This window comes from Nothobranchius furzeri, chromosome 11 (assembly GCF_043380555.1).
Source record: "Nothobranchius furzeri strain GRZ-AD chromosome 11, NfurGRZ-RIMD1, whole genome shotgun sequence".
Taxonomy (NCBI): Eukaryota; Metazoa; Chordata; class Actinopteri; order Cyprinodontiformes; family Nothobranchiidae; genus Nothobranchius; species Nothobranchius furzeri.
The window spans coordinates 67545165-67569661 of record NC_091751.1 but is presented as its reverse complement, the minus strand read 5'-3'; the positions used below and the strand labels follow the sequence as shown (position 1 = coordinate 67569661).

At 48.8% G+C, this 24497-nt stretch overlaps 2 protein-coding genes across 3 annotated transcripts in view; one reads left to right on the top strand and one right to left on the bottom strand.

Moving 5' to 3' along the window:
• Positions 1–2357: 2357 nt before the first annotated feature.
• fzr1b (fizzy/cell division cycle 20 related 1b) lies at positions 2358–13086 on the top strand. 2 transcript variants are annotated; one of them, XM_015957644.3, is made up of 14 exons: positions 2358–2521; positions 2776–2945; positions 3043–3144; positions 6216–6384; positions 6459–6586; positions 9037–9119; positions 9197–9380; positions 9453–9518; positions 9999–10101; positions 10230–10411; positions 10486–10719; positions 10998–11102; positions 12677–12769; positions 12881–13086. In XM_015957644.3, exons 2-14 carry the CDS (start codon positions 2868–2870, stop codon positions 12920–12922), a joined length of 1569 nt encoding a protein of 522 aa, XP_015813130.1. In that variant the 5' UTR covers positions 2358–2521; positions 2776–2867; the 3' UTR covers positions 12923–13086. The 2 variants fall into 2 exon arrangements, with proteins under 2 accessions (XP_015813130.1, XP_015813131.1); XM_015957645.3 differs by having other exon boundaries at positions 2361–2521; positions 6321–6384.
• LOC107384447 (importin-13) overlaps positions 11941–24497 on the bottom strand; it is a 21627-nt gene continuing 9070 nt past the window's right edge. The window contains exons 12-21 of the mRNA XM_054741623.2: positions 23365–23496; positions 23204–23284; positions 22991–23128; positions 22823–22919; positions 18115–18167; positions 17975–18041; positions 16443–16501; positions 16270–16359; positions 16005–16186; positions 11941–14082 (exon numbers count right to left, since the gene is read on the bottom strand). Coding sequence (XP_054597598.1) covers positions 13989–14082; positions 16005–16186; positions 16270–16359; positions 16443–16501; positions 17975–18041; positions 18115–18167; positions 22823–22919; positions 22991–23128; positions 23204–23284; positions 23365–23496 — 993 coding nt within the window. The 3' untranslated portion in view covers positions 11941–13988. The remainder of the gene's footprint in view (positions 14083–16004; positions 16187–16269; positions 16360–16442; positions 16502–17974; positions 18042–18114; positions 18168–22822; positions 22920–22990; positions 23129–23203; positions 23285–23364; positions 23497–24497) is intronic.

Genomic DNA, 24497 nt, shown 5'->3' with positions numbered 1-24497 from the left:
CACACGTGATGTCAGCATTTTTTTGTCGTGGAAAGTGATGTCGCGGACCTTAAAACTCCGGTTTTGTCTGTCCACACGCAGACACCCAAAACGGAGAAAACGCAGATCTTCACTTTGGCCGGAGTTTTTAAAAAGATCCGTTTTCATGTGGGTGACAGGCCAAAACGTAGAAAAATATCTACGGCTACGTGTAAATGGTAAATGGTAAATGGCCTGTATTTGATATAGCGCCTTCCAGAGTTCTTGAAACCCCCCCAAGGCGCTTTACAACACAATCAGTCATTCACCCATTCACACACACATTCACACACTGGTGGGGATGAGCTACGATGTAGCCACAGCTGCCCTGGGGCGCACTGACAGAGGCGAGGCTGCCGAGCACTGGCGCCACCAGTCCCTCCGACCACCACCAGCAGGCAACGTGGGTTAAGTGTCTTGCCCAAGGACACAACGACAGTGACAGACTGAGCGGGGCTCGAACCTGCAACCTTCCGATTACGGGGCGAGCACTTAACTCCTGTGCCACCATCGCCTTAGTCCCAACACCCCCAGCAGGCCCCTGAGGTCCAGTGATCAAAGCCTACTGGTTGTGCAGCACCAGGCTAAAGACCAAAGGTGACAGATCATCTGCTGCTGTGGCCCCCAGACTCTGGAACTCTCTCCCCCTGAGCCTGAGATCAGTGGACTCAGTGGTCTCCTTTAAAAAGCAGCTGAAGACTCACTTGTTCAAGCTGGCTTTTGTATGACCTTCTTCACCTCTCTCTCTTTATTCTGCTCTCCCCACCTATTCCACCTTCCTCAGGATCCACTGATTTCCCTCTTTCCTGTTCACTCTCTCTCTTTCTTAACATTTTTCTTTTAAATCCCAATTGCCTATTTTTGCTCATTTTAAATATATTTTTAAACATTTTCTAAATGCTTTTTTATATTTTTACATCGTTTTGTTTTTGTGAAGCGCCTCGTGATTTTTATCTTGAGAGGCGCTGTAGAAATCATACTTTCTTCTTCTTCTGAACCAAAAAGCCTTAAAGTCATTATGATGAATGGAGAAGACGTGTTTTCCATTCATCATAGTGTTTTACATTAAGCACATAAGTGTTCTGCTGGTTCTTATAAATGCCTGTTCGTATGATGGTTTGTGTGTCATTTGACAACAAAATCACATTGTGAGGAGAAATAACATTGTTTTGAATGTAAAGTTTCATTTTGCAGGTTAATTGAGGGGGTTTGCTCATTGTGTGTTTTTTTGGATTTGTGTGTAGAGTTCTGAGAATATGAGGCATGCTCTCAGAAAATGTGTGTAATCAATTGAGAAAAACTGTAATAATAATATAGATATATACAGATAGTAATAACTATTACAAGTTCAAATAAATATATAAGAAAATATGTGTCATTAAATTAAAAGAGTAAGTAATAAAAGATGGTTAAAAACAGGCTAAAATAGATCAAAATCAATTAAAAGCTACACTAAAAAGGTGAGTCTTGAACCTGGCCTAAAAAACAAGAACACTCTCTACGGCCCTGAGGTCCTCTGGCAGACTGTTCCAGAGGCGAGGGCCATAAAACTGGAAGGATGCCTCGCCTTGGGAGTGTGTCCTGACTTTTGGAATGATGAGGAGATGGCTGCCAGAGGAGCGCAGGGACCGCGAAGGCTCGTGTTTATGAAGCAGTTCTGAGAGATAAGCAGGCTCAAGACCATTAAGACATTTAACATACAGTGTATGTCTGTTGTGGTGAGTGTAATCTCTTGGGCCACCACGTGTTGGGGTAGCAGCATCAGAACCAGGGACATAAAGGCTCAACAACTTGATAAAAATTGTCTGGTTTCGTTCTGGCCTGATGACCACTATGGAACCACTGGAGATCATGGTGCAAAGTAGAAGTCTTCATAAAATTTAAAAAATGATGGACAATCGTCCATTCTTCATGACCCCATCATGCAACAACAGAGCATCTTCTGTTGGAGGCTTCTTCAGACCTGCTATATTACAGACCGCAACAGGAAATCCTTCTTGCCTATGGCCATCAGCACCACTGTTTGGGATTATTAATTAATATACGATCATTAATGTTTTATTATCTTTGTTGTTGCTTACAACACTTACTTCGCCTCAGGGATTATTAGTTAGTTTCATTTAAATTATTCTTCTGTTGTTTACAGCACCACTTCTTGAAACCTTGAGACCCACTTCGATGCAGATTTTCTTGTATTTGTTTGCGGGCAGACAGCGACCTCTGGTGGCCTTGTTGAGAACAGGCTGCTGCCAACCTGCAGTGAGCAGAATCCACCAGCAGGTGTCGCTGTAGCGCCGCTAACACCTCGGGTCACTGGCAGCAGAAACGGACTGGACCGCCATCTTTGTCGGGAACATAAACAACAGCAGCCAGTCGCGTTGGCGTCTGGGCGGACCGCTGTTGTCTCACGGACTACGACTACCCGTCTCCCCGCCACGGTGCTCCTAATTTCAGCCGAGGATGATGCCACCTGCCCTGGTAACCTGAGAGAGCGCGTGAGAAGGTAAAGGCGGCTGTATTATTGTGCGAGCTTGATGCCATGACAACGTTTCGGCTTTCCCAGGTTCACTGTGGGGCGATTTAAACGTCAATATCTGACGCGATTAGTGTGAAAATAACGCTCACTTCAGTATGGAAGCGTGTGTGTTTACGCGCTGGCGGTGTGTGCGGACGTGGCTGCGTCATGCTAACTGTTAGGGCTGTCACCTGTCCTGAAGACAAGCGTGTTTATTTCTGTTTGTTGTTTTTTTCTTCCAGCAATGGGGGTCTGCGGATTTGCACACCGGGAAGGAGCGGAGGTGTAGAGGGGGGCGGGGAGGGCAGCAGAGGGGCCTGTGGGTCCTGAAGAGATGGACCAGGAGTACGAGAGAAGGCTGCTGAGGCAGATCAACCACCAGAACCTGCCGACAGAAAGCCGCCTGACTAAGGTGAGCAGCTTGTCCTGTCCCCCCCCACAGGTGTCTGATCTAATACCGACCAGAACCGCCTCTGACATGAGCTACACTGCTGTTGCATCCACCCCAGGGTCTCGGAGCCGCCTGCAGCCCCGTCGCTGTGAAGTCAGGAGACAGATACATTCCCACCAGAGCAGGAAGCAACTGGAGCATCAACTTCCACTACGCCAATGTGAGCTGGTTAGATTCTGCTGTCCATGTGCTGGCGGAGACACGCCCCTTTCAGATCCGTTTCGTTTCTGTTTCCCACTTAACTCCTCTCAGGCTCAAAATAAGTTTTGGTGAAAGGACAGACAACTGAGTCCTTCAGGGGAACTTCTGAGTTTAAAAAATGCTCATGAAACACGTATGTGGAGTAACCAGGTAGGTAGGTTTTAACGTTGCAAATCCGCAACGCCCGCCTCCAGAGGGTTAACCGTCCATGTTTATGGCTGACCCACATTCTCACAGGTTAAAAACTTGTCCAAACCACCCTGGCTTCGTGTGTAACTGACTCCTACGCCTACTAGCTAGCTGTTCCACCCACTCTCGTTCCTCTGGAGGAGTTTTGTCCCACTCCTCTCTTCAGAATCGCCAGAGTTCAGACATATCAGAGGGTTCTCCAGCAGGAACGGCCTAGGAAGCTCTCCTTCAGAATTTTCTGCTGGAGAGCAGCAAGTGGTGCAGGTCCTGAAACATCAGATCAGCCCCAGACTATCACACTTCCGCCACCATGTTTTAGTGTTGGTTTGACTCCAGATGGAATGGGACACGCACCTAACAGAACATTCTACCTGGTCTCATCAGTCCAGAGGAGATTTAACCAGGGTGCTTGTAGGTTAAGGTGCCATTTGTAAAAACGTGAGGTGTCCTTTGTTGGGTTTTTTGGGCCAGCGGAGGCATTGATCTTGGATCTCTCCCATCTCTCTCGCCCCATTGTTAAAATGTGACCTCTGACCTTAATCTGATCAGAAGAGGCCTGCAGGGCTTTAGATGTTTTGGGTTCTTTGCTCTTGAGTCTCTGTAGATGTGTTGCTCTTGAAGGGATTAGTGAGTCCTACAGGTGGTGATCAGGTCTGCAGAAACTCAACCAGCTGTGCTATTCGTGTGTTTAACAAAGGTCGTAGCTACTGATTCACTCAGGACCAGGTTGGTTTGGATGGTTTCTACACAAACACTTGGAGCCACCACATCAGACCAGGGGGGTGTTTCAGAAAGCGAGATTAGAACATCGGGGCTTTCCTGATAAATCCCTACTTGACCAAGCGCTCCCTTCCCTCCTGGTTTCGCCGGTTCCACGAACAATTCTCAGGTGGATTCAATCCCCTCTAATCCAAGGGAGGCGAGGCAGGCTAGGCTCATGCACGTCCATAGGCAGCCCCTATTAATCGATGCTAGATAAATGAGAATGGAAGGGATGGGCAGAGCATCGTTCTTCATCCAGACGGAGCAGCAATGATTCATTCATGCCTGTGAGGACTACAAAGATATCAGAACTAAAATAGAGACCATGAGCTGTTTGAATAAAGCTGTGTAGCCGGCGCTATTTATTTAGAACGCTCAGTTTCCATGGCAACGCCGAAGTCCGCTTCGCTTCTTGTTTCTCCACATTTTTTATTAAAGTTTTCATCATTTTTGTGTCGTTTTCGTGTTCTGCTCCAGAGTCTGGATGTTTACAGACTAGAGGACTTTGTTTTTGCTGAGCAGCTGTGAGTTCTAAGAATATACGTTTGTGGTGGTCACGTGACTCTAAAGTTAAAGAGCAAGTCACCCCCTACCAGAGTATTACTCCACCCCCAATTCCTGTTTGAAAAATGCAACAAATGCTGTTGCCTAGCAGACCGAGAGGGCGGAGCCACTAACAAATACACACACACACACACACACACAGGCTCACAACGACATTGTGACATCATATGGTACCAGCTAACGTTCTAGGGTACCTCTTAGCCAATAGCGATGGCAGATTTTAATTCAAATGCAGTGCAGAGTTTTTACCTGACGACGGTGCAACACTGACAGTTTTAGGCAGAAAATTAACATTTGAACTAAGATACACTAAAGTGCAAAACTGTTGACTACACGTGTCTGCAGCACGATCAGACACGCATTTATATAGTTTATCAGAAAAAATGTTGATTTGGGGGTGACTTGCTCTTTAAGTCTGGAAACCGTTTAGCTGTCATATTACACACCAATGACGAAACGTCACGTATGTCAGTTACATCAAATGTTAGCGTGTGATAGGGTTGGGCACCGGAACTGTTCGTTTTTCCCGGAATTGTTCAAAGTTTTTTTTCCGATTCCTAGTGTGCCGACAGAAGAGGAATCCGCGGCCGATCTCCGTGAAAAATAAACGTGATCTGCAAATTGTGATCAACGCTTCTCAGAGCTGATCACACCAACTGTCTGTGTGCAGCACCGAGTCCCCCCTCCCTCCCCGTCTTGAAAGAATCGGAATCGGGAATCGATAGGAACTGGAATCGAAACGAGGAATTGGAATCGGAATCGTTCAAAATCAAGCGATGCCCAACCCTAGCATTTGACCAGAGTAAATATGTAGTCCCATCAATAAAGTATTTTACATTTGTGTTATGCTAGCAGCCGTGAGGTAGTTTAAGGCTGTTTAATATATTAATGAAGAAGACTGCATGTTGGGTCCATCCCAGACAAAAGCTGATATATAATTGTACTTATTAATAATGCTGACATCAGGAGCAACATCAGTGGAGCGAAAAGCTCCTGGCTGCAAATGAGGATTAAACACAACAAAAGTTTAAATGTAAATCTAATTAAAAGTTTAAACTCCACATTTATTAATAATTTAGCCATCAAGAACAAAGCTGCAGCTGCTGCTACGGCCGTGGGCCAGCGGTGTCGCTAATTGACCACCTCGTAGCTGCCAGCCACCGACTAGAAAAAGGTGACATCACTTGCCTCGTCCAGTCCTCTTCACAAAGCATCAGTAAGCCTAGCTGCTAGCCTGCCACGGTGCAGGTTTGTTATCCAGCATGTGTTACCATGGTGACTGGGAGTGCTTCCAGGCTAGACACGTTCATAGAACCGATTTAGGGGTGGTTACACCGGGAATCTGGTTTTGGGAAAATATCGCTTTCTGGAGTACCCCCTGGGCTATTCGGGAGGACCTATGCCTGTATGTGTTGTGTTTCTCTGCCCCAACACACCTGGTTTGAATCTTTGGAGGAGAAACAGGCTTCTGAAGCCCTTGAGAACCAGTTGAAATTGATTTAATCACTGAATCAGGTGGTTGGAGCAGGAGAAGAGCTGAAATGTGCTGGGCAGCCGTCCTCCAGGACCCTGATCCAGACATGTCCACAGCTGATGCAGCCTTCTCCTCATCCTCCACAGGAGAACTGCCGCTCTCCTGCTCAGACCCATAAAGCCAAGGATGCTAGCTCAGACTCCAGTAAAGGTAATGTCTCACCTGTCCTGCTCAGGTGCTTTTAGCAGCGTGGTTGTCTGTAACTCTGCCTCTGTCCCGCCCAGATGCCGTGGCGTACGCCGCCCTCCTGAGGAACGAGCTGCTTGGAGCGGGGATGGAGACGGTGGCGGATCCTCACGCTGACGACCGGCGACATGCGGTCCTCGCTCAGGACTCTCACAGCCTTTTTAGGGTACCGTCATAAGAAATACTCATCCATTCATCCGTCCATCCGTCCATTCATCCATCCATCCGTGCATCTATCCGTCCGTCCATCCGTCCATCCATCCATCCATTCGTCCAACCATCCATCCCTCTGTCCATCCGTTCGTCCATCCATCCACCTGTCCATCCATCCATCCCTCTGTCCATCCGTCCCTCTGTCCATCCATCCGTCCATCTATCCGTTCGTCCATCCATCCACATGTCCATCCATCCATCTGTCCATCCATCTGTCCATCCATCCGTTCATCCATCCGTCCGTCCACCTATCCATCCGTCCGTCCATCTATCCATCCATCCGTTCGTCTGTCCATCCACCCGTCCATCCATCTGTCCATCCACCCGTCCGTCCATCCATCCGTCCATTCATCCATCCGTCCATCTATCCGTCCGTCCATCCGTCCATCCATCCATCCATTCGTCCAACCATCCATCCCTCTGTCCATCCGTTCGTCCATCCATCCACCTGTCCATCCATCCATCCCTCTGTCCATCCATCCATCTGTCCATCCATCTATCCATTTGTCCATCCATCCACCTGTCCATCCATCCATCTGTCCATCTATCTATCCATTCGTCCATCCACCCGTCCATCCATCCGTCCATCCATCTGTCCATCCGTCCATCCATCCGTTCGTCCAACCATCCACCTGTCCATCCATCCATCTGTCCATCTATCTATCCATTCGTCCATCCACCCGTCCCTCCATCCGTCCGTCCATCCATCCGTTCGTCCATCCATCCACCCGTCCATCTATCCATCCGTCCGTCCATCAATCCATCCGTCCGTCCATCTGTCCATCCGTCCATCCAGCCCTTCGTCCATCCATCCACCCGTCCATCCGTCCGTCCATCTATCCATCCGTCTGTCCATCCACCCGTCCATCCGTTCGTCCATCCATTCGTCCAACCATCCACCTGTCCATCCGTCCATCCATCCGTCCATCTATCTATCCATCCGTCCCTCTGTCCATCCGTCCATCCATCTGTCCATCTATCTATCCATTCGTCCATCCATCCACCCATCCGTCCATCCATCTGTCCATCCGTCCATCCAGCCCTTCGTCCATCCATCCACCCATCCATCCGTCCGTCCATCTATCCATCCGTCTGTCCATCCACCCGTCCATCCGTCCGTCCATCCGTCCGTCCATCTATCCACCTGTCCATCCGTCCGTCCATTCGTCCAACCATCCACCTGTCCATCCATCCATCCCTCTGTCCATCCGTTCATCCATCCATCCACCTGTCCATCCATCCGTCCCTCTGTCCATCCATCCATCTATCTATCCATTTGTCCATCCATCCACCTGTCCATCCATCTGTCCATCTATCCGTTCGTCCATCCATCCATCTGTCCATCTATCTATCTATTCGTCCATCCACCCGTCCCTCCATCCATCCGTCCATCCATCCGTCTGTCCATCCGTCCATCCATCCGTTCGTCCATCCATCCACCCGTCCATCTATCCATCCGTCCGTCCATCTGTCCATCCATCCATTCGTCCAACCATCCACCTGTCCATCCGTCCATCCATCCGTCCATCCGTTCGTCCATCCATCCACCCGTCCATCTATCCATCCGTCCGTCCATCTGTCCATCCATCCATTCGTCCAACCATCCACCTGTCCATCCGTCCATCCATCTGTCCATCTATCTATCCATTCGTCCATCCATCCACCCGTCCGTCCATCCATCTGTCCATCCGTCCATCCAGCCATTCGTCCATCCATCCACCCGTCCATCCGTCCGTTCATCTATCCATCCGTCTGTCCATCCACCCGTCCATCCATCCGTCCATCCATCCGTTCGTCCATCCATCCATCTGTCCATCTATCTATCCATTCGTCCATCCACCCGTCCCTCCATCCGTCCGTCCATCCATCCGTCTGTCCATCCGTCCATCCATCCGTTCGTCCATCCATCCACCCGTCCATCTATCCATCCGTCCGTCCATCTGTCCATCCATCCATTCGTCCAACCATCCACCTGTCCATCCGTCCATCCATCCGTCCATCTGTCCATCCGTTCGTCCAACCATCCACCTGTCCATCCGTCCATCCATCTGTCCATCTATCTATCCATTCGTCCATCCATCCACCCGTCCGTCCATCCATCTGTCCATCCGTCCATCCAGCCATTCGTCCATCCATCCACCCGTCCATCCGTCCGTCCATCCATCCACCCGTCCATCCATCCGTCCATCTATCTATCCATCCGTCCATCCGTTCGTCCAACCATCCACCTGTCCAACCATCCACCTGTCCAACCATCCGTCCATCCATCCGTCCCATCTATCCATCCATCTGTCCATCCGTCCATCCATCATCAAGTCCACTAGAAGTGATTAATGTTGTAGTTAGTTGTATTTTTGCAGCCATGCAGTCCCTAACTCTGCCTCTGCTTCGTGTTCTCTGCAGTTCACGGTCCACACTAAGAGAGTGCCTTCTGTTAGTGATAATGAATTCTCCCCGTACTCCCTTTCTCCACTCAGCAACAAGAGGTACCAGATAAGCCACTGGATAAGCAGCGTGCGCTTCAGTTTTGTCGTTTTTAATTGGCTCTCTGGTGGTTCTGCAGTCACAAGCTGCTCCGATCACCTCGCAAGCCGGCGCGAAAGATCTCCAAGATTCCCTTCAAAGTGCTGGATGCTCCGGAGCTGCAGGATGACTTCTACCTCAACCTGGTGGACTGGTCCGCAGGAAACCTGCTGAGCGTGGGCCTGGGGGCCTGCGTCTACCTGTGGAGTGCCTGCACCAGCCAGGTGAGACCCACTCCTGAGGCGTTCGGCCCCAGAAACGGACCGATGACTGACTCCATGTTCTTGTCCTGTCAGGTGACCAGGTTGTGTGATCTGTCGGTGGATGGAGACTCCGTCACATCAGTGTGTTGGAATGAGAGGGTGAGGACGTGATGGGGGCAAACCAGTATCTGACTGGGCTGTGGCTGCTGGGGAATAACTGGGAGCAACGTTAACATGGAAGTTGCTGATGTTGTCCACGCTTGGAGGCCGCTCGGTCTGCCGCCTGAAGGGCCGAGGGTGGATGGTTAACGGGCATAACTGATCTAACCGCAGCCGTCTTACCAGACTGGGAAACCTCGGGGTGTTCTCCAGCAAGAGCAGCTTTTAACTTGGAAATAAAAAAGCTTCAAACACAAAGTCGGATGCATTTACAACTCTGGGACTAAACTGCATCACGAAATTTTGCACGACTCCGTTTGTAGTCATGTCAGTATCTTAGACTAGATGACCTGGCTGAACGCGAAACCCCTCTCAGTGACGTTCCAGCGGAGTGTGTGTGTGTCCAGCAGTCACAGCCCAGTTCCAAACACACTTTGTTTAGGTGGACCAAGAGTAACTGTCGCTTGTTGGACTCAACAGGGAGGTCTGGTCGCCGTTGGAACCCACAAGGGTTACGTTCAGATCTGGGATGCAGCCGGAGGGAGGAAGCTGACTTGTCTGGAGGGCCACTCGGCTCGAGTGGGTCAGTCGGTCTGACCTGATCTATCAGAGTTAATCTGATCAGCCAATCAGAATCAGGAGTTGTTTGTTGGTCCAATTGGGCGGTGGTTGTGAATATCAGACCCTCTCCTTGTGTGCGCTGTGGTCCAGGTGCCCTGGCGTGGAACGGCGAGCAGCTGTCGTCCGGGAGTCGGGACAGAGTGATCCTGCAGCGGGACATCCGAACGCCCCCCTCTGCTGAGAGGAGGCTGCAGGGTCACAGACAGGAGGTGTGCGGTCTTAAATGGTCTCCAGACCATCAGCACCTCGCCTCTGGAGGCAACGACAACAAGGTGAGGCAACTTGGGCTCTCTGGAAGTGCTCGCCACGCGTCCAACAGGCCTGACTGTCCTGTCCTCCTGAGCAGCTGCTGGTGTGGAACAGCTCGAGCCTCGTCCCTGTGCAGCAGTACAGCGACCACCTGGCAGCAGTGAAGGCCATCGCCTGGTCGCCCCACCAACACGGACTGCTGGCGTCCGGTGGAGGCACCGCCGACCGTTGCCTGAGGTTCTGGAACACCCTGACGGGTCAGGCGCTGCAGAGCACAGACACCGGTTCCCAGGTGTGCAACCTGGCCTGGTCCAAACATGCCAACGAACTGGTGAGGACACCTCAGGAAACCACCGGGACCACCAGGAGCCTAGCGTAGAATCATCTGAGCCAAAATAAAGAAGGTTCACCTGTTTACCCAGAACCAAGTTGAGCGTTTGTGTTTACTCCGGTTTCTGGCTCCGTAGACCCGCTCCCACACTAGAACGTTTCTCTCCTCCTCGTATTTAACGGGTTGAGTCTGATAGATCCACTGATGCTTCTGCACGTCGAAGTCTTTTAAAAACGCCTCGTCAGGTTATTTTAAAATGTTCCCTTCTGTGTTTCCAGGTGAGCACCCATGGTTACTCTCAGAACCAGATCCTGGTGTGGAAGTACCCGTCGCTAACACAAGTGGCTAAGCTAACTGGACACTCCTACAGAGTCCTGTATCTGGTAGGTATCTGAACGAATATAACCAACCCTGCAGCTCGATGTCACCGAAACACTGAAGCCCCCTTCAGACAGGCCATGAAAAACGGAAATGTTCCGGACTCTGTCCGTAAGACCTTTGTGTCTGAATACAAACATCCGGATAACGTTTTCCGTAATTAAACCGGACGACCCCCCCTAGTAACAGGTCCGGACTTGTTACGGACAGGGTGGCTGCTTCAGACTGGTGAGGTCGAGTTCCAGACGGGGAGGAGGGGGAGGAGGAGGGGACCGGGGGACGCAGTGCGCACCTAGAAAGCTCGCTGCTGTAGCATGCGGCGAACCTTGGCAGCTCGCCTCCTACGGTACCGCCTAGACGCGCGACGGAGCGCTTCACACCGCTTCAGTGATTCCTTTTAACCATGGAGCTTCATCATCCAGGTCTCTTATGCGTCTTCGTGTGCGCAGAATTATGCTTAACATAAGTCCGATCAGTGAGAGGAATTCTATTTCTTCATCTGCCATGTTTGACTGAATGGCTTTGTTTGGTAAATGATGCATGTACGCCCGCTGCACTAGTCCCCCCCCCCCCCCCCCCCCCCCCCCCCCCCCCGACATCTGGAACTTGTCCCTGCTGTGTGAAGGCAGCCGAAAGGACGAGTTCCGGTACAAAAGTGGTGTGTCTGAAAACACAGTTCCGGTTAAAACCCGGATTGAATTGTCCACACATATTCCAGAATGTCAATCTGAAAAGAAGCAAATGAAGGCAGGTGCTTCCGATGACATCATCATTAGCTCACCCTGACCCTGTGGTCATCAGTACATCTCAATTTCTCCACAACCTGAAACAAAGCGAGGACTCTTGTCTCAGCTTCTGAATTCCTTTATTCAACAAGAGTGAACACACGTAATTTTTTATGAAACTGCAACAATTTAATATTCCAGTCCGTTTTAAAAGGAAGGAGCACGCAGGGCCGTAACACACACTGAAACACACGCCGTAACACACACCGTAACACACGCTTCTAAACAAAAGGAAAAGATTCAAGCTGACTTAGCAAATCAGAGATCTGTCGGCTAGTGTAAACGCCACACCGCAGCCGTTCCAGAGCCCGGGTCTCGCTGGGCCAGGACGTTTCCAGCATGTCCCAAAATGCTTGTGAGAGTTCCTCATTACTCTGCACGAGTCACATGACCTTTTCTCCTGTAGCTGGAATCCTGAACTCGTCCCAGCGTTCTGCAGCTGAAAAGCGTTTTTGCTTTTTAAAAGCTGCAGAGTCGGAGCGAGCGTCGTCTCCATTTAGTCTCTCTGAGCTGGGAAGTGTGAGACAACTTTAGGAGATGTTGACTACCTCTCAAGATCTGGATTCTACGTCAGCTGGTTCAGAAACATCCAGGTGTTCTACGTTTGTCCTGACCCGATGTCTCCGGCAGCTCCAGGTTCTGGTTCCTGCATCCATAACGAGCTGGTCCCAGGACATGTTTAGAACATCTGGATGTTGCAGCTCTGGGTGTCCAGCTCTACCCAGAACGCGTGAACGTATTTGAGTGAAAACACACCAGCTGGCTTTAATTAGTCGGCTCTGTTCCTTTCTCAGGCCGTGTCCCCCGACGGAGAGGCCATCGTCACCGGAGCTGGAGACGAGACGCTACGTTTCTGGAACGTCTTCAGTAAGACGCGATGCACTAAGGTACCGCAAACACTTCCTGTTTGACAGGAAATCCCCCCAAACCATTACCGTCTGTTACACAAACTAATAGTTTTTAAGTTTGGACTCTTTCACTTCCTTCTCTGCTGCCAGGAATCGAAATCCGTGCTGAATCTGTTCACCAGGATACGGTAGTGAAGCGCTGGGGCGAGGGCCGCTCCAGGATGAACCCGCCGGGTCAGGGCCCAACCGCACAGAATCAACTGACAACACTCCCAGCCGCCTCCATCAGACACTTGACCACAGGACAGAGCCGAAACGTCCCATGATCCTCCACACCGATAAAAAACCAAACACAAGCCTGCTTCTCTTTTCTGTTGTGGATGTGATGACGTTGTTTTATTATGTATTAGCCTTCTGAGCTGCATCATGTCATGTTTTTAATGAGGGGCTCCTTTGTTGGGGGGGGGGGGGGGGTGATGATTTACATCAACAAGAGGAAAATAAATGAGTATACGAACAGCTGCTCACATCTGCACCTAACATGCCGACTGGTGTTTTGCCTCCTGACCATCATTCACAACACGGGGGACACCCGGACTGAGACCCAGGCGTCTTTCTAAGGCCTAGTCCACACGTAGCCGGGATTTTTAAAAACGAATATCCGCCCCTCCAAAAACTTGCATCCACACCACCTCGTTTTAAAAAACTGTCCACACGTACCCGGATAAATACGTTGTTAAGGACATGCCAGACCTGTAGGCGGCAGTACTTCCCCCGTTCTTAACCTCGTCCTTCGTCTGTGGTCTTCCGCAAGGAGCAGTAATTCCACTTGCAAAAACAAACAAGCAAAAAGCGCTTGGACAGTTGATAAAGCGAGCGCAGCTCTGAGGGCATCCATGCTGTCGGCTAGTGTAAACACAGGTCGCACACGTGATGTCAGCATTTTTTGTCGCGGAAAGTGACGTTGCGGACCTTAAAACTCCGGTTTTGTCTGTCCACACGCAGACACCCAAAACGGAGAAAACGCAGATCTTCACTTTGGCCGGAGTTTTAAAAAAGATCCATTTTCGTGTGGATGACAGGCCAAAACGTGGAAAAATATCTACGTTTTGGCAGATCCCCGGCTACGTGTGGACAGGGCTTGAGATCCACGCAGCGTGTCTCCTCCAGCTCTGAGCTGGACTCTGGTTCAGATTATTCTGTGGAAGTGCTTTTGGGGTTTGAACCTCACTGAAGATCTGCTGGCGTGAACAAAACCCTAAAACTGTGAGACTCCAGAGCCCTGCAGGCCTCGGCAGAGCAGGGAGAACGCCTTCACGCTCTCCTTAATCTCACGCTTGTTTGTTTGTCCCCTGGAAGGAAAAAGACACAAAGATAAAACACTGAAAGATCAACAAACAGCTGAAGGAAAAACTCTTCTTGGAAAACAAGATTTTATAGACGTTAATATCTAACCTGTCATTTCTGAACAATGGTAACAATCAGATTTATTTATAAAGCGCTTTTCAAACAAAGTGCTTTACAAAATGACCCCAGATTCCCATAACAGGTTAAAAACATTAACAGACATATGCAAACACACACACACACACGTAAAAATTATATTTGGCTGAGTCCAGATGAGCCCAGTAAGGTAAAGCAAGGAAACGCCATCAGAGGAGCCGTCTGCCCCGGCATCATCAGGTCTTCCACACTAATGGGCCATTCCCATCTGTACCGGGTCGGCCCGGGCCGGGTAGCCCCAGCCTGGCCCAGTTGATTCCACACACCCTTGTCTTAAGCCCATGTGGGCTGATTCTACCCACCAATCAGAGGCTTGCTCTAATGGAAGGTGTGAATTTGCTGTCAGCAGTGGGCGTGTTGGCCCTGGTCGGCCTGAAGCAGACCCCCTCGAAAAGAGGGCTGAGAATGAGCCTTGGTTGGCCCGGAAAAATACCAGGCCACCCAGATATGTAAACAACCTACGCTACCCGGCCCGGGCCGACCCGGTACAGATGGGAATGACCCAATAGACCCCCACCTCCACTTAAACACTGCCTGTAGAGCGCCCTGGAAGCTACAGTCAACCACCGCCCCCGGGGCAGAGGGCCCCTACAGAGGAAACACTGGATTAAAATGAGTAAAAATATAATAAAAGAGCTAATATAAGGGACAAAATTTAGAAAATAAGTAATAAATAAAATCATATAGATGGTAAAATAATATTAAATAGTGAAACTGTGTGTAAATCATATAAAATATGCAAAGCAAGCAATAAAATATAACCATGTAAAACGAGAAATAAAACTAGTAAATATTTAGATAAAAGCTATTCTAAATAGGTGGGTCTTGAGCCTGGACTTAAAAACATGAACGTTCTCTGCGGCCCTGAGGTCCTCCGGCAGCTCGTTCCAGAGGCGAGGTCGTAATACTGGAAGGACGCCTCGCCGTGAGTGTGTGTCCTGACTTTAGGGATGACCAGGAGACGCCTGCCAGAGGAGCGCAGAAGCCGTGAGGGTTCATATGGTAAAAGCAGTTCTGGGAGATAAGAAGGCCCAAGACCGTTAAGACACTTAAAAACCATTAGAAGAACCTTAAAATGGATCCTGAAATATACGGGGAGCCAATGCAATGATTCTAAAACTGGTGTCATGTGCTCCCGCCTCCTGGTCTTCATCAGGACACGTGCTGCTGAATTTTGTAGAAGTTGTAAGCCTGAGATGCTCTTTTTAGGAAGACATGGGTAGGAATCTTTGGTGTCTAACATGCATGCAGGAAAACAGCTGTGGTCAAATATTATTCAGTTTATATGAACATAGGATGCTCCGGTGTCAGGAAGGGCAGCAAAGACACTCGCTTCCTAAAAACCCTTCAGGGACACACTGATGTCCTTCTAAAGGAACCTGGAGCTCTCTCATATTCTGGATCTGAAGGACAGGTGAGCGTTCCCATCAGTCCTTTTTTCTTCTGATATTTTGTGTGTGTGTGTGTGTGTGTACATGCATGCATGTTTATGTTTATTCATTTGGCAGACGCTTTTATCCAAAGCGACTTACAATTTATAACCTATAGGGCATGTTGTGATCTGTGGGGGAAACCGGAGTACCCAGAGGAAACCCACGCATGCATGGGGAGAACACGCAGAAAGGCCGCAGCCGAGTTTCGAACCTGCGACCTTCGTGCTGCGAGGCAACAGTGCTAACCACTGCACCACCGTGCAGCATGTATGTTGCAACCTCAAAAGTTGCTCAGTGTATACGTGCATGCATGTGTGTGTGCGCGCATGTGTTGCTACCTCAGGATTTGCTGAGTGAAGGTGAGTTTCTGCTCTGAGGTAACGTGAACTGAGGGGAACCCTGGGGCCTGCAGGCTCTCCTCCAGCCACTCACACAGCCGGGATGGACAGAGTCTGTTCAAACCCAGAAGGACATCGGAGAACTGCTCCATCGGGCTGCTGGAGGAGCCGCCTCCGATCGCCTGGAAACATAAACGGCAGCGACAAAACATCAGAGGACAGCGAGCTGCAATTTAGTCATTCAAAGGGTTTTCTACTGGTTCACCTGGAGAAGCGTCTCCGTCAGCAGCTTTCCGTCCCGCTGCAACACTTCATCAAGTACAGGCATGTCCTTACAGCGGCTCAGGAACTCTGTCTGAGGGGGAAATGTCAGAAACCAACATCTTTCAGGGGGTGACTTTATGTGAGGAAATGTTGCCCAGTTCTCTCCCAGCTTACAAAAAAGAAGCAGGCAGCTTTTACTGTGGGTGTCTCTGGGAAATTCATGGATAAAATCCCTAAAACAATCAGGAAAAAAAAGAAATAGTTGTAAATGGCTGATTCATCTGCGTCATATACAGTCAAATGATTTAAAAAAAGCATTAAACTTCAGGTCTGACATCCAATGGATTTCTGAGTAATTCTTCTATTTATGTTTCTGGTACCAGCATGTAGTGCACAGTTAACTCCGGTTGTAGCTAGGTTGCTACGTCCGTTAGCTTAGCTCCCACCTCCGCGTTACGCTGGGGACACACTGGCCGCGGAAGCGCCGCGAAGCGCCGAGAAGCGAATCGCTCACGAAATTCGGCCGCTGCTCGCCGCTCCTCAGTTCAGATCAGACGCGCCCCAGTCGAGGCGCGCCTCGGCTCAGCTGTAGTTTTTCTTTTAAACACTTGGTGTCCTCCATTTCCTCTCTGCCTTTTCTCAGCTCTTTTCCTCTACGTTTGAGTGTTTGTGCGCGCGCGTACGTGTGTGTGTGAAATAATATTATAAATAAATATTTTCCTTGAACGTGGACACACCTTGTGTGTGTGTGTGTGTGTGTGTGTGTGTGTGTGTGTGTGTGTGTGTGTGTGTGTGTGTGTGTGTGTGTGTGTGTGTGTGTGTGTGTACCTATGGTATGAGTTGTTTCTGCCAGTTGAATCTCTTGGAACCCGCTCCAATTCTGCAGCTGTATCCTAGCAGTTTCTTCAGAAATGGGTACATAAATAATCATGTTTTTCGGGGGTCGTACAGCTCCTTGTGTTTCTCAACTTCCATAATTAATTTAAAGTCATCCATCTTAACTGCTTGCCTCAGACTTTCTGCCTCTCTGTCCTGTTTGCTCCGTGAAAAGACACCCAAAACCACACCCCCCTTCACGCGGTCACACACGCACACAAGTTCGATGTTTGTATGTGTGTGTGTTCGTGTGGTTTTTCTGCAGTGTCTGATTACGAACACATTTGATTGCGTAATTTTATTTTGAAATGCTTTATTTTGTTAACTTTACCGGCCTGCCTCTTATGTCTAGGTTTGACTTCCTGCCAGAATTGACGCGATTCACCCGCGGCTCGCGAAAAAACTAGGGCCGACGCCGAAATGATCGCTGCACGACGCGAGCTGGAGCGCCGGCGCGAGGCGATTCGCGGCGCTTCGGCGGCCCATGTGGTCTATAGAATAGCTTAACAAGGGCGCCGAATGAAGGCAGTCCCATTTTCGCAGCGCTTCGCGGCGCTTCCGCGGCCAGTGTGTCCCCGGCGTTAGCTTTGGGTTAGCTTCAGGTTAGCTAGTAGCTAGTTCGACCGGGTGTCGTCAGTTGATCCCAGCCTTACAGCCCCACCCTCAGCTCCACCTCTCTTCCCTTTTGTGGAATTGTCTGGGCTTGACGGAACCTGTGACACGGTCAAAATGGCGGTGGTGGCCACCTCCCATTTTTCTTCAAAAACGTGTTATTGGAGTCTATGGAAACCCATTGTCCATATATGTATATGTCGATGGTTGAGACTCACCACAGAAAAACAGGGCTTTAACATCTAACTGGTCCGACTGGTACAGATCTGGACGCCGCCTGAGAATCTAACAGGCAGGGAGACACACGTTAGCTGGACTGAATGGAGCTGAGAGTGAAGAAGGCTGTGTCCGACCAGACCTGAGCGTGGAGATGCATGAAAGATTCAGCTACATCCGGATGCTCTCTGGGCTCTGCAAAACACACACACACACACTAGTCAGCCCTCGTCCATTCAGATTTTTACCCAGATGAAACAAACTCCCTGGTAAGGTCTGTTCAGGGGTTCTGGAGAGGAGGGTATGTTGGATTGTTGAACCTCAGATTCAGGAGGAGCAATGTGGTTCTCGTCCTGGCCGTGGAACACTGGACCAGCTCTATACCCTTAGGGGGATCCTGGAGGGTGCGTGGGAATTTGCCCAACCAGTCTACATGTGTTTTGTGGATTTGGAGAAGGCGTTTGACCGCATCCCTCAGGGGGCCCTGTGGGGGGTACTCGGGGAGTATGAGGTACCAGGCCCTCTGATACGGGCTGTTAGGTCCCTGTATGACCAGTGTCAGAGCTTGGTCCACATTGCCGGCAGTAAGTCGGGCTCGTTCCCAGTGAGAGTTGGACTACGCCAAGGCTGCCCTTTGTCACCGATTCTGTTCATAACCTTTATGGACAGGATTTCTAGGCGCAGCCAAGGTGTGGAGGGCATCCGTTGTGGTGGCCTGAGGATCAGGTCTCTGCTTTTTGCAGATGATGTGGTCCTGTTGGCTTCATCAGAACGTGAACTCTGGCTCCCATTGAAGCGGTTCACAGCCAAGTGTGAAGCAGCTGGGATGAGAATCAGCTCCTCTAAATCCGAGACCATGGTCTTGATTCAGAAAAGGGTAGAATGCCTTCTCCGGGTCAGGGATGAGGTCCTGCCCCAAGTGGAGGAGTTTAAGTATCTCGGGGTCTTGTTCAGGAGTGAGGGAAAACTGGAACACAAGATCGATAGGCGGACTGGTGCTGCGGCTGCAGTGATGTGGGTGTTGTACCGATCTGTCTTGTTGAAGAGAGAGCTGATTTACCGGTCGATTTACGTTCCTACCCTCACCTATGGTCACGAGGGTTGGGTAGTGATGAAAGAATGATATCACAGTTACCAGCGGCCAAAGTGAGTTTTCTCTGCATGGTGGCTGGGTTCTCCCTTAGAGATATGGTGAGAAGCTTGGTCATCCGGGAGGGGCTCAAGGTAGATCCGCTGCTCCTCCACATCGAGAGGAGCCAATTGAGGTGGCTTGGGCATCTGATTAAGATGCCTTCTGGATGCCTCCCTGGTGAGGTTTTCCGCGCACGTCCAACCGGGAGGAGACCCAAAGAAAGACCCAGGATACGCTGGAGGGACTATGTCTTTTGGCTGGCCAGGAAACACCGTGGGATTCCCCCGGAAGGGCTGGCCATTTAGCTGAGGAGAGGGATGATTGGGCCTCTCAACTTAGGCTGCTGCCCCTGTGACCCGACTCTGGATAAGCACAAGAAAATGGACTGCATCATCTTCAAAAAGTAGAGACCAGGGGTCTCATTTATCAAACTTTGCGTAGAATCCTTACTAAAATCGTACTTAAGCTCAGCAAAAAAAAATGTACTTAGACCAAGCAGGTTAGTGATCTATCAAACATGGAGTACGCACAGCTGCACGCAATCTCCGCCTCGTAAATCGGAGACTAACGAGAATGTTTCTCAGCTGCATTTTAGTCACATCCCGCCCTCACCACGCCCACTTACTGCCATAAATGGTCGATGCAAAGTGCCTTGTGGATCTCATGCATATACATAAGCCGGCTATTGCAGCGCTCCGCCAATGACGATGGCGACTGTAGACCAAGGAAGATCAAGGAAGCGTAATTTCACAGAAGCAGAAATTGAGGTACCTGTGGGTGAGGTGGAGAAATGAAAGGAAGTGCTTTTGCAAAACAAACAAGAGAAAATCCACGGAGTGGCACAGCGTTGCTGAAGCCGTCAATGTTGTGAGTTCTTCAGAGAGATCTGTGGTGGATATGAAAAAATGGTCCAATCAGGATTCGATCCCCAGACTCCCAGGCGAAAGTCAGGCACACTAAGCCTAGTCCACACGTAGCCGGGTTTTTTTAAAAACGAATATCCGCCCCTCCAAAAACTTGCATCCACACCACCTCGTTTTAAAAAGAAACTCTGTCCACACGTACCCGAATAAATACGTTGTTAAGGACATGCCAAACCTGTAGGCGGCAGTACTTCCCCCGTTCTTAACCTCGTCCTTCGTGTGTGGTCTTCCGCAAGGAGCAGTAATTCCGCTTGCAAAAACAAACAAGCAAAAAGCGCTTGGACAATTGATAAAGCGAGCGCAGCTCTGAGGGCATCCATGCTGTCGGCTAGTGTAAACACAGGTCGCACACGTGATGTCAGCATTTTTTTGTATCGGAAAGTGACGTTGCGGACCTTAAAACTCCGGTTTTGTCTGTCCACACGCAGACACCCAAAACGGAGAAAACGCAGATCTTCACTTTGGCCGGAGTTTTTAAAAAGATCCGTTTTCGTCTGGATGACTGGCCAAAAGGTAGAAAAATATCTACGTTTTGGCAGATCCCCGGCTACATGTGGACAGGGCCTAACCAGTCACCCAAATAGAGATCTCCCCTGTACAAGTAGCCAGGGTGCATGATCAATCGGGTCACAGTGACAGGACACACACACTGTCACTGACGCATGACATTCTGTCTCAAGTGATAATGTTGCAGGATTTCGTAATTGTATCCTTCTCAGCAGCAGCACTGCAGGTGCTCTCCATGTGCGTAAGCCAGGTCCTTAGTCACAATCATGTTGCACACATTTTTCCACTAAGTTTTCTTTCATAAATCCCAAAGTTTGCGTGGAAAGTTGCTTACGCAGTTCTCCGACCCTGTTTTGTGCGTAAGCAAGCTTGATAAATGAGGCCCCTGGTCCTTAGGCCACCAAAACAGATCCCCTCAACACCTTGGCTGCTCCCAGAAATCCTGTCCATAAAAGTTTTGAAGTTATGAAGGAGGGGAGAATGACTGGGCTAGTTAAAAATAGCTTTTTCCCACCTATCTAACTGCAAAATGTCAAAAGGCAAAATTTTAATTTTGGGTGGAATATCCCTTTAAAATGACTGTGAATGGGAAATTAGAAGAGGTTGCTAAACTCAGAAAGCCATTTTTTGAACAAGGTATTTAATTCATTTCTAAAAATGTCTTACAACATTATTAAAGAAAGACTAGGCTGTTTAGGCTTGTTCTACCACCCCCCTAGTGTCCGTTTAGTGGAACTGAAAGCAAGCATCTCCTTTCTGTGCATTTGTCTTTTCAACACTTTAATCTAACAGCTGAAATGTCTCCCAGCATTCCTAAGTTTCTACAGGAGTGATTCATCTCTAAATTACACAAATCAGCTGTGTTGATGCAGGAAATGTGCTGGAAACAGACGGCAGCGCCAGACACCTCAGCTTCATTTTTCCCTAAGTCCAACAGATCAGACCGGCATGTGAGTGTTTGTTTGTTTTCCTCTGGCCACAGGTGGCGGTGGGGAGTCTGACTGAGATTTCATTAACCCCGTAAAGGCTGATTTTAGCACACACTGGCTCAAGATAAGGATTTAAAAATACAAAAAACTTGCAACGTATTCCTTGAACTGACCAAGCGTGCAGCTGTGCGCACTCTTTGTTTGACAGATCACAAACCTACTTGGCGTAAGTAATTATTTGCTGAGCTTAAGTACGGTTTTAGTACGGATTCTACGCGATGTTTGATAAATGAGACCCCTGTACTGGATTGTTTACTGTGTGAAGTACCTGGACGTGACTCTTGACTTGGCGTTAAATAATAATTTGAGTTGGACTGAAACACCTGAGCAGATCACTTTTCCTTAAACCGTGGTTCAACTGCCGAAAAGCAACATCTGATTTAAGCTGCTGACCGTTCCTGTATTTTAGAGGATTGTTGAGAGACTTAACTTTCCAACTCACACGAGTAACCGCACATCCAGGCGTTTGTCTGTTAGGGATCTCATCAGTCATCACAAGTACATAAAAAACATGAACACAACACGAACGACATCACGTAACAAACCCAAACAGCAAACCCGGTCCCGCGTAGATCCAGTGGAAATCTGAGTGAACTTGCCACGATACGTCCTTAACGTTGGAATGGTACTTGAGCCCATCGTTTCACAACGAGGTGAGTGCACAAGTTCGGACGAGTACACATATTTAGAAACAGCTTCTGAGTTTTTCATGCAGGCTGAACGTGAAAATAGTCTCCTACACCTATCTCCTGCGTTAGCTTCTGATAGAAAAGAGACTCACGACGGGGAACGCCGTTGTTGTCCAGAAAACAGCAGAGAACGTCTCGGCTAGAAGAAGCTTGCTGTTAGCGTTAGCAACTCCACCACACAGCAGAACTCCTCCAGGCTTCTGTTATTTGTGGAGATAAAACAGCAACAGCGCAGAGCAATTGGAGTCAGTGGTGGCCAAATATCAGGAAGTAGGACCCCCCATCCCGCCGTCTGAAGTACTTTCTCCTCGAGCTGACTTGTACTTCCTGAAACAAGCCCATCTGAGCTGTATTTCCCCCAGAGTACAACATACACTGCATTCATTCCTACTAGAGACCACGGCAAATGTATTAAACAAGTAAACAACACCTTTAAAACTAAGATAACAGGTTGAGAGGGATGAAATTATAATTTGGCACCAACGTTATTCCCTAAAGTCCTAAGAAACAATCTCATTTCTGAAACGCTGATCACTAAAGGTCATAAAATATCACTCCTCCACAGTTCTGCTCGGTTTTGTGTGTTTGAGGTCATGTAGACGTTTTTCACCTTGTTGGAAAATGGAGAGCGTGGCTGATGTCATCGCATGGACCAGGCTCCTGATGTTGGAGGTGTGATGTTCCTCTCCAGCAAAGATATGAACCAGCTAGACAAGAGAAACGGGACGTGTTCGTGTTCACAGTGGATCGGTGGGTTTGTTCCGGGTCTCGTACAGACCTGACGTGTCAGGTCCAGAGCAGAGGCTTGTGGGAAGGTGCTGTAGATCTGTCCCAACATCTCACTCAGCTGACCCACCATGGGTCCAAAATCATGGAGGAGAGTTCGAACCGATTTATCAAAGACTCCACACACCGCCTGAGATGGAGCGCAGGGTGAGAGAGTGAGTTCAGACAGAAAAGGAGTGTACTCTTCAGACATTCAGACTCCTACCTCAACCACCTCTGAGTCATGAAGCCACCTGCTGAGGATGTTCTGGACCAGAGCAAAAACCTGCTGCAGCACCACTACGACCTACAAACGAAGCACGGATATCTGGATGAGAACATCTTAACCTTTTACAGTCAAGGTGGTCCATGTCTCTGTGAGATCACCGGGTTTGGTGTGAGCCTGGGACTGGCTGCTCCCTCTGAGCCATCTGAACATCTGCTGGTCTCCAGTGTGCTGAACAGACTGGAGAGCATCCCCAGGATGTGCACAATGTTCTGCTTATTGGTGGGATTGGCCTGAAGGGAGACAGAGAAGAGGTGTTTGGGTAACTGATGAGACATGTCCCCGTGGACAGGACCAGAGAACATCCCGATCTGGACATTTGTGGATGGACAACTAAAACCACACCCATACATGGCAGAAGCTGCCGCGATGCTTCGTTTTAATTACACTTGGAGTGGTTTGCAAATGAAAAAGTAAAAAAGCAAAAACCATTAATTCTTCTGTATGGTTTTCCCTTTTTTTTGAATTGATAAATATATTTTGGGTGGATTTTTACCAAAAACCCTCAAAAACTTTATTTATTTAGATGAAAAAAGAACCTAAGGAAAAATACCTGAGAGTTTCCCAGCGGCACTAACTGAGCCGAAAGTTGTCCAAATGGTCCAAAATGAGGTCCGCCTGGATTTCAATCAGCTAAAACTTCTCTAACTGTTCCATACTTCCTTTGTGTTCATAATCTTTGGGTCTGCAAACGTTCAGACACTATTCTGTGGATTTCTAGATGTTTTCGGCTGCAACTAGGTATTTTAGAAGGAATTTTAACATCGTAAAATGGATTTTTGTTTTTAGGCAGAGCACATTTCTTCTCATTTCTACTGTGTTCCAGATCCAGTTACTCTCAATCAGTGACATAAGTGATGCTTTTTAGATCTTTAGAGTAATCCTGGTTTTCTTACCTTTATTTTGATACCAAAACAGCTCAAATAAACCTGGTAGTTTATGAGATAAACTCAATTCATTTTGGGAACAAACTTCTTCAAGAAAATCTCCAAAAAATGGCCTGGGGTTCAAGAGGTTAGCGTTCTAGCACAGTGTTGTGATTTGTTCAGTGGGGAAAGTTTTCACATGGAGTCTACTTTTTCTAGATGCTTCATGCAGATTTCTGTGATCTTAAGGGGCGTTATGGAAGTGTGACAGCCAAAACAAGTATAGAAATAATAAATGTCTTCTTCATACATTCTCCTGCAATGCCCTGGTCCTGTAGAATGAGCCCTGGCATTTTTACTGTGATTGC

What these genes read in the sequence shown, in the direction of transcription:
- fzr1b (XM_015957644.3), top strand. Translation starts at nt 2,868, where the DNA reads ATGGACCAGGAGTACGAGAGAAGGCTGCTGAGGCAGATCAACCACCAG. An exon ending in TCAACTTCCACTACGCCAAT is followed by an intron (nt 3,145 to 6,215) that starts GTGAGCTGGTTA and finishes TCACTGAATCAG; the next exon opens with GTGGTTGGAGCAGGAGAAGA. An exon ending in GGGCCACTCGGCTCGAGTGG is followed by an intron (nt 10,102 to 10,229) that starts GTCAGTCGGTCT and finishes GCTGTGGTCCAG; the next exon opens with GTGCCCTGGCGTGGAACGGC.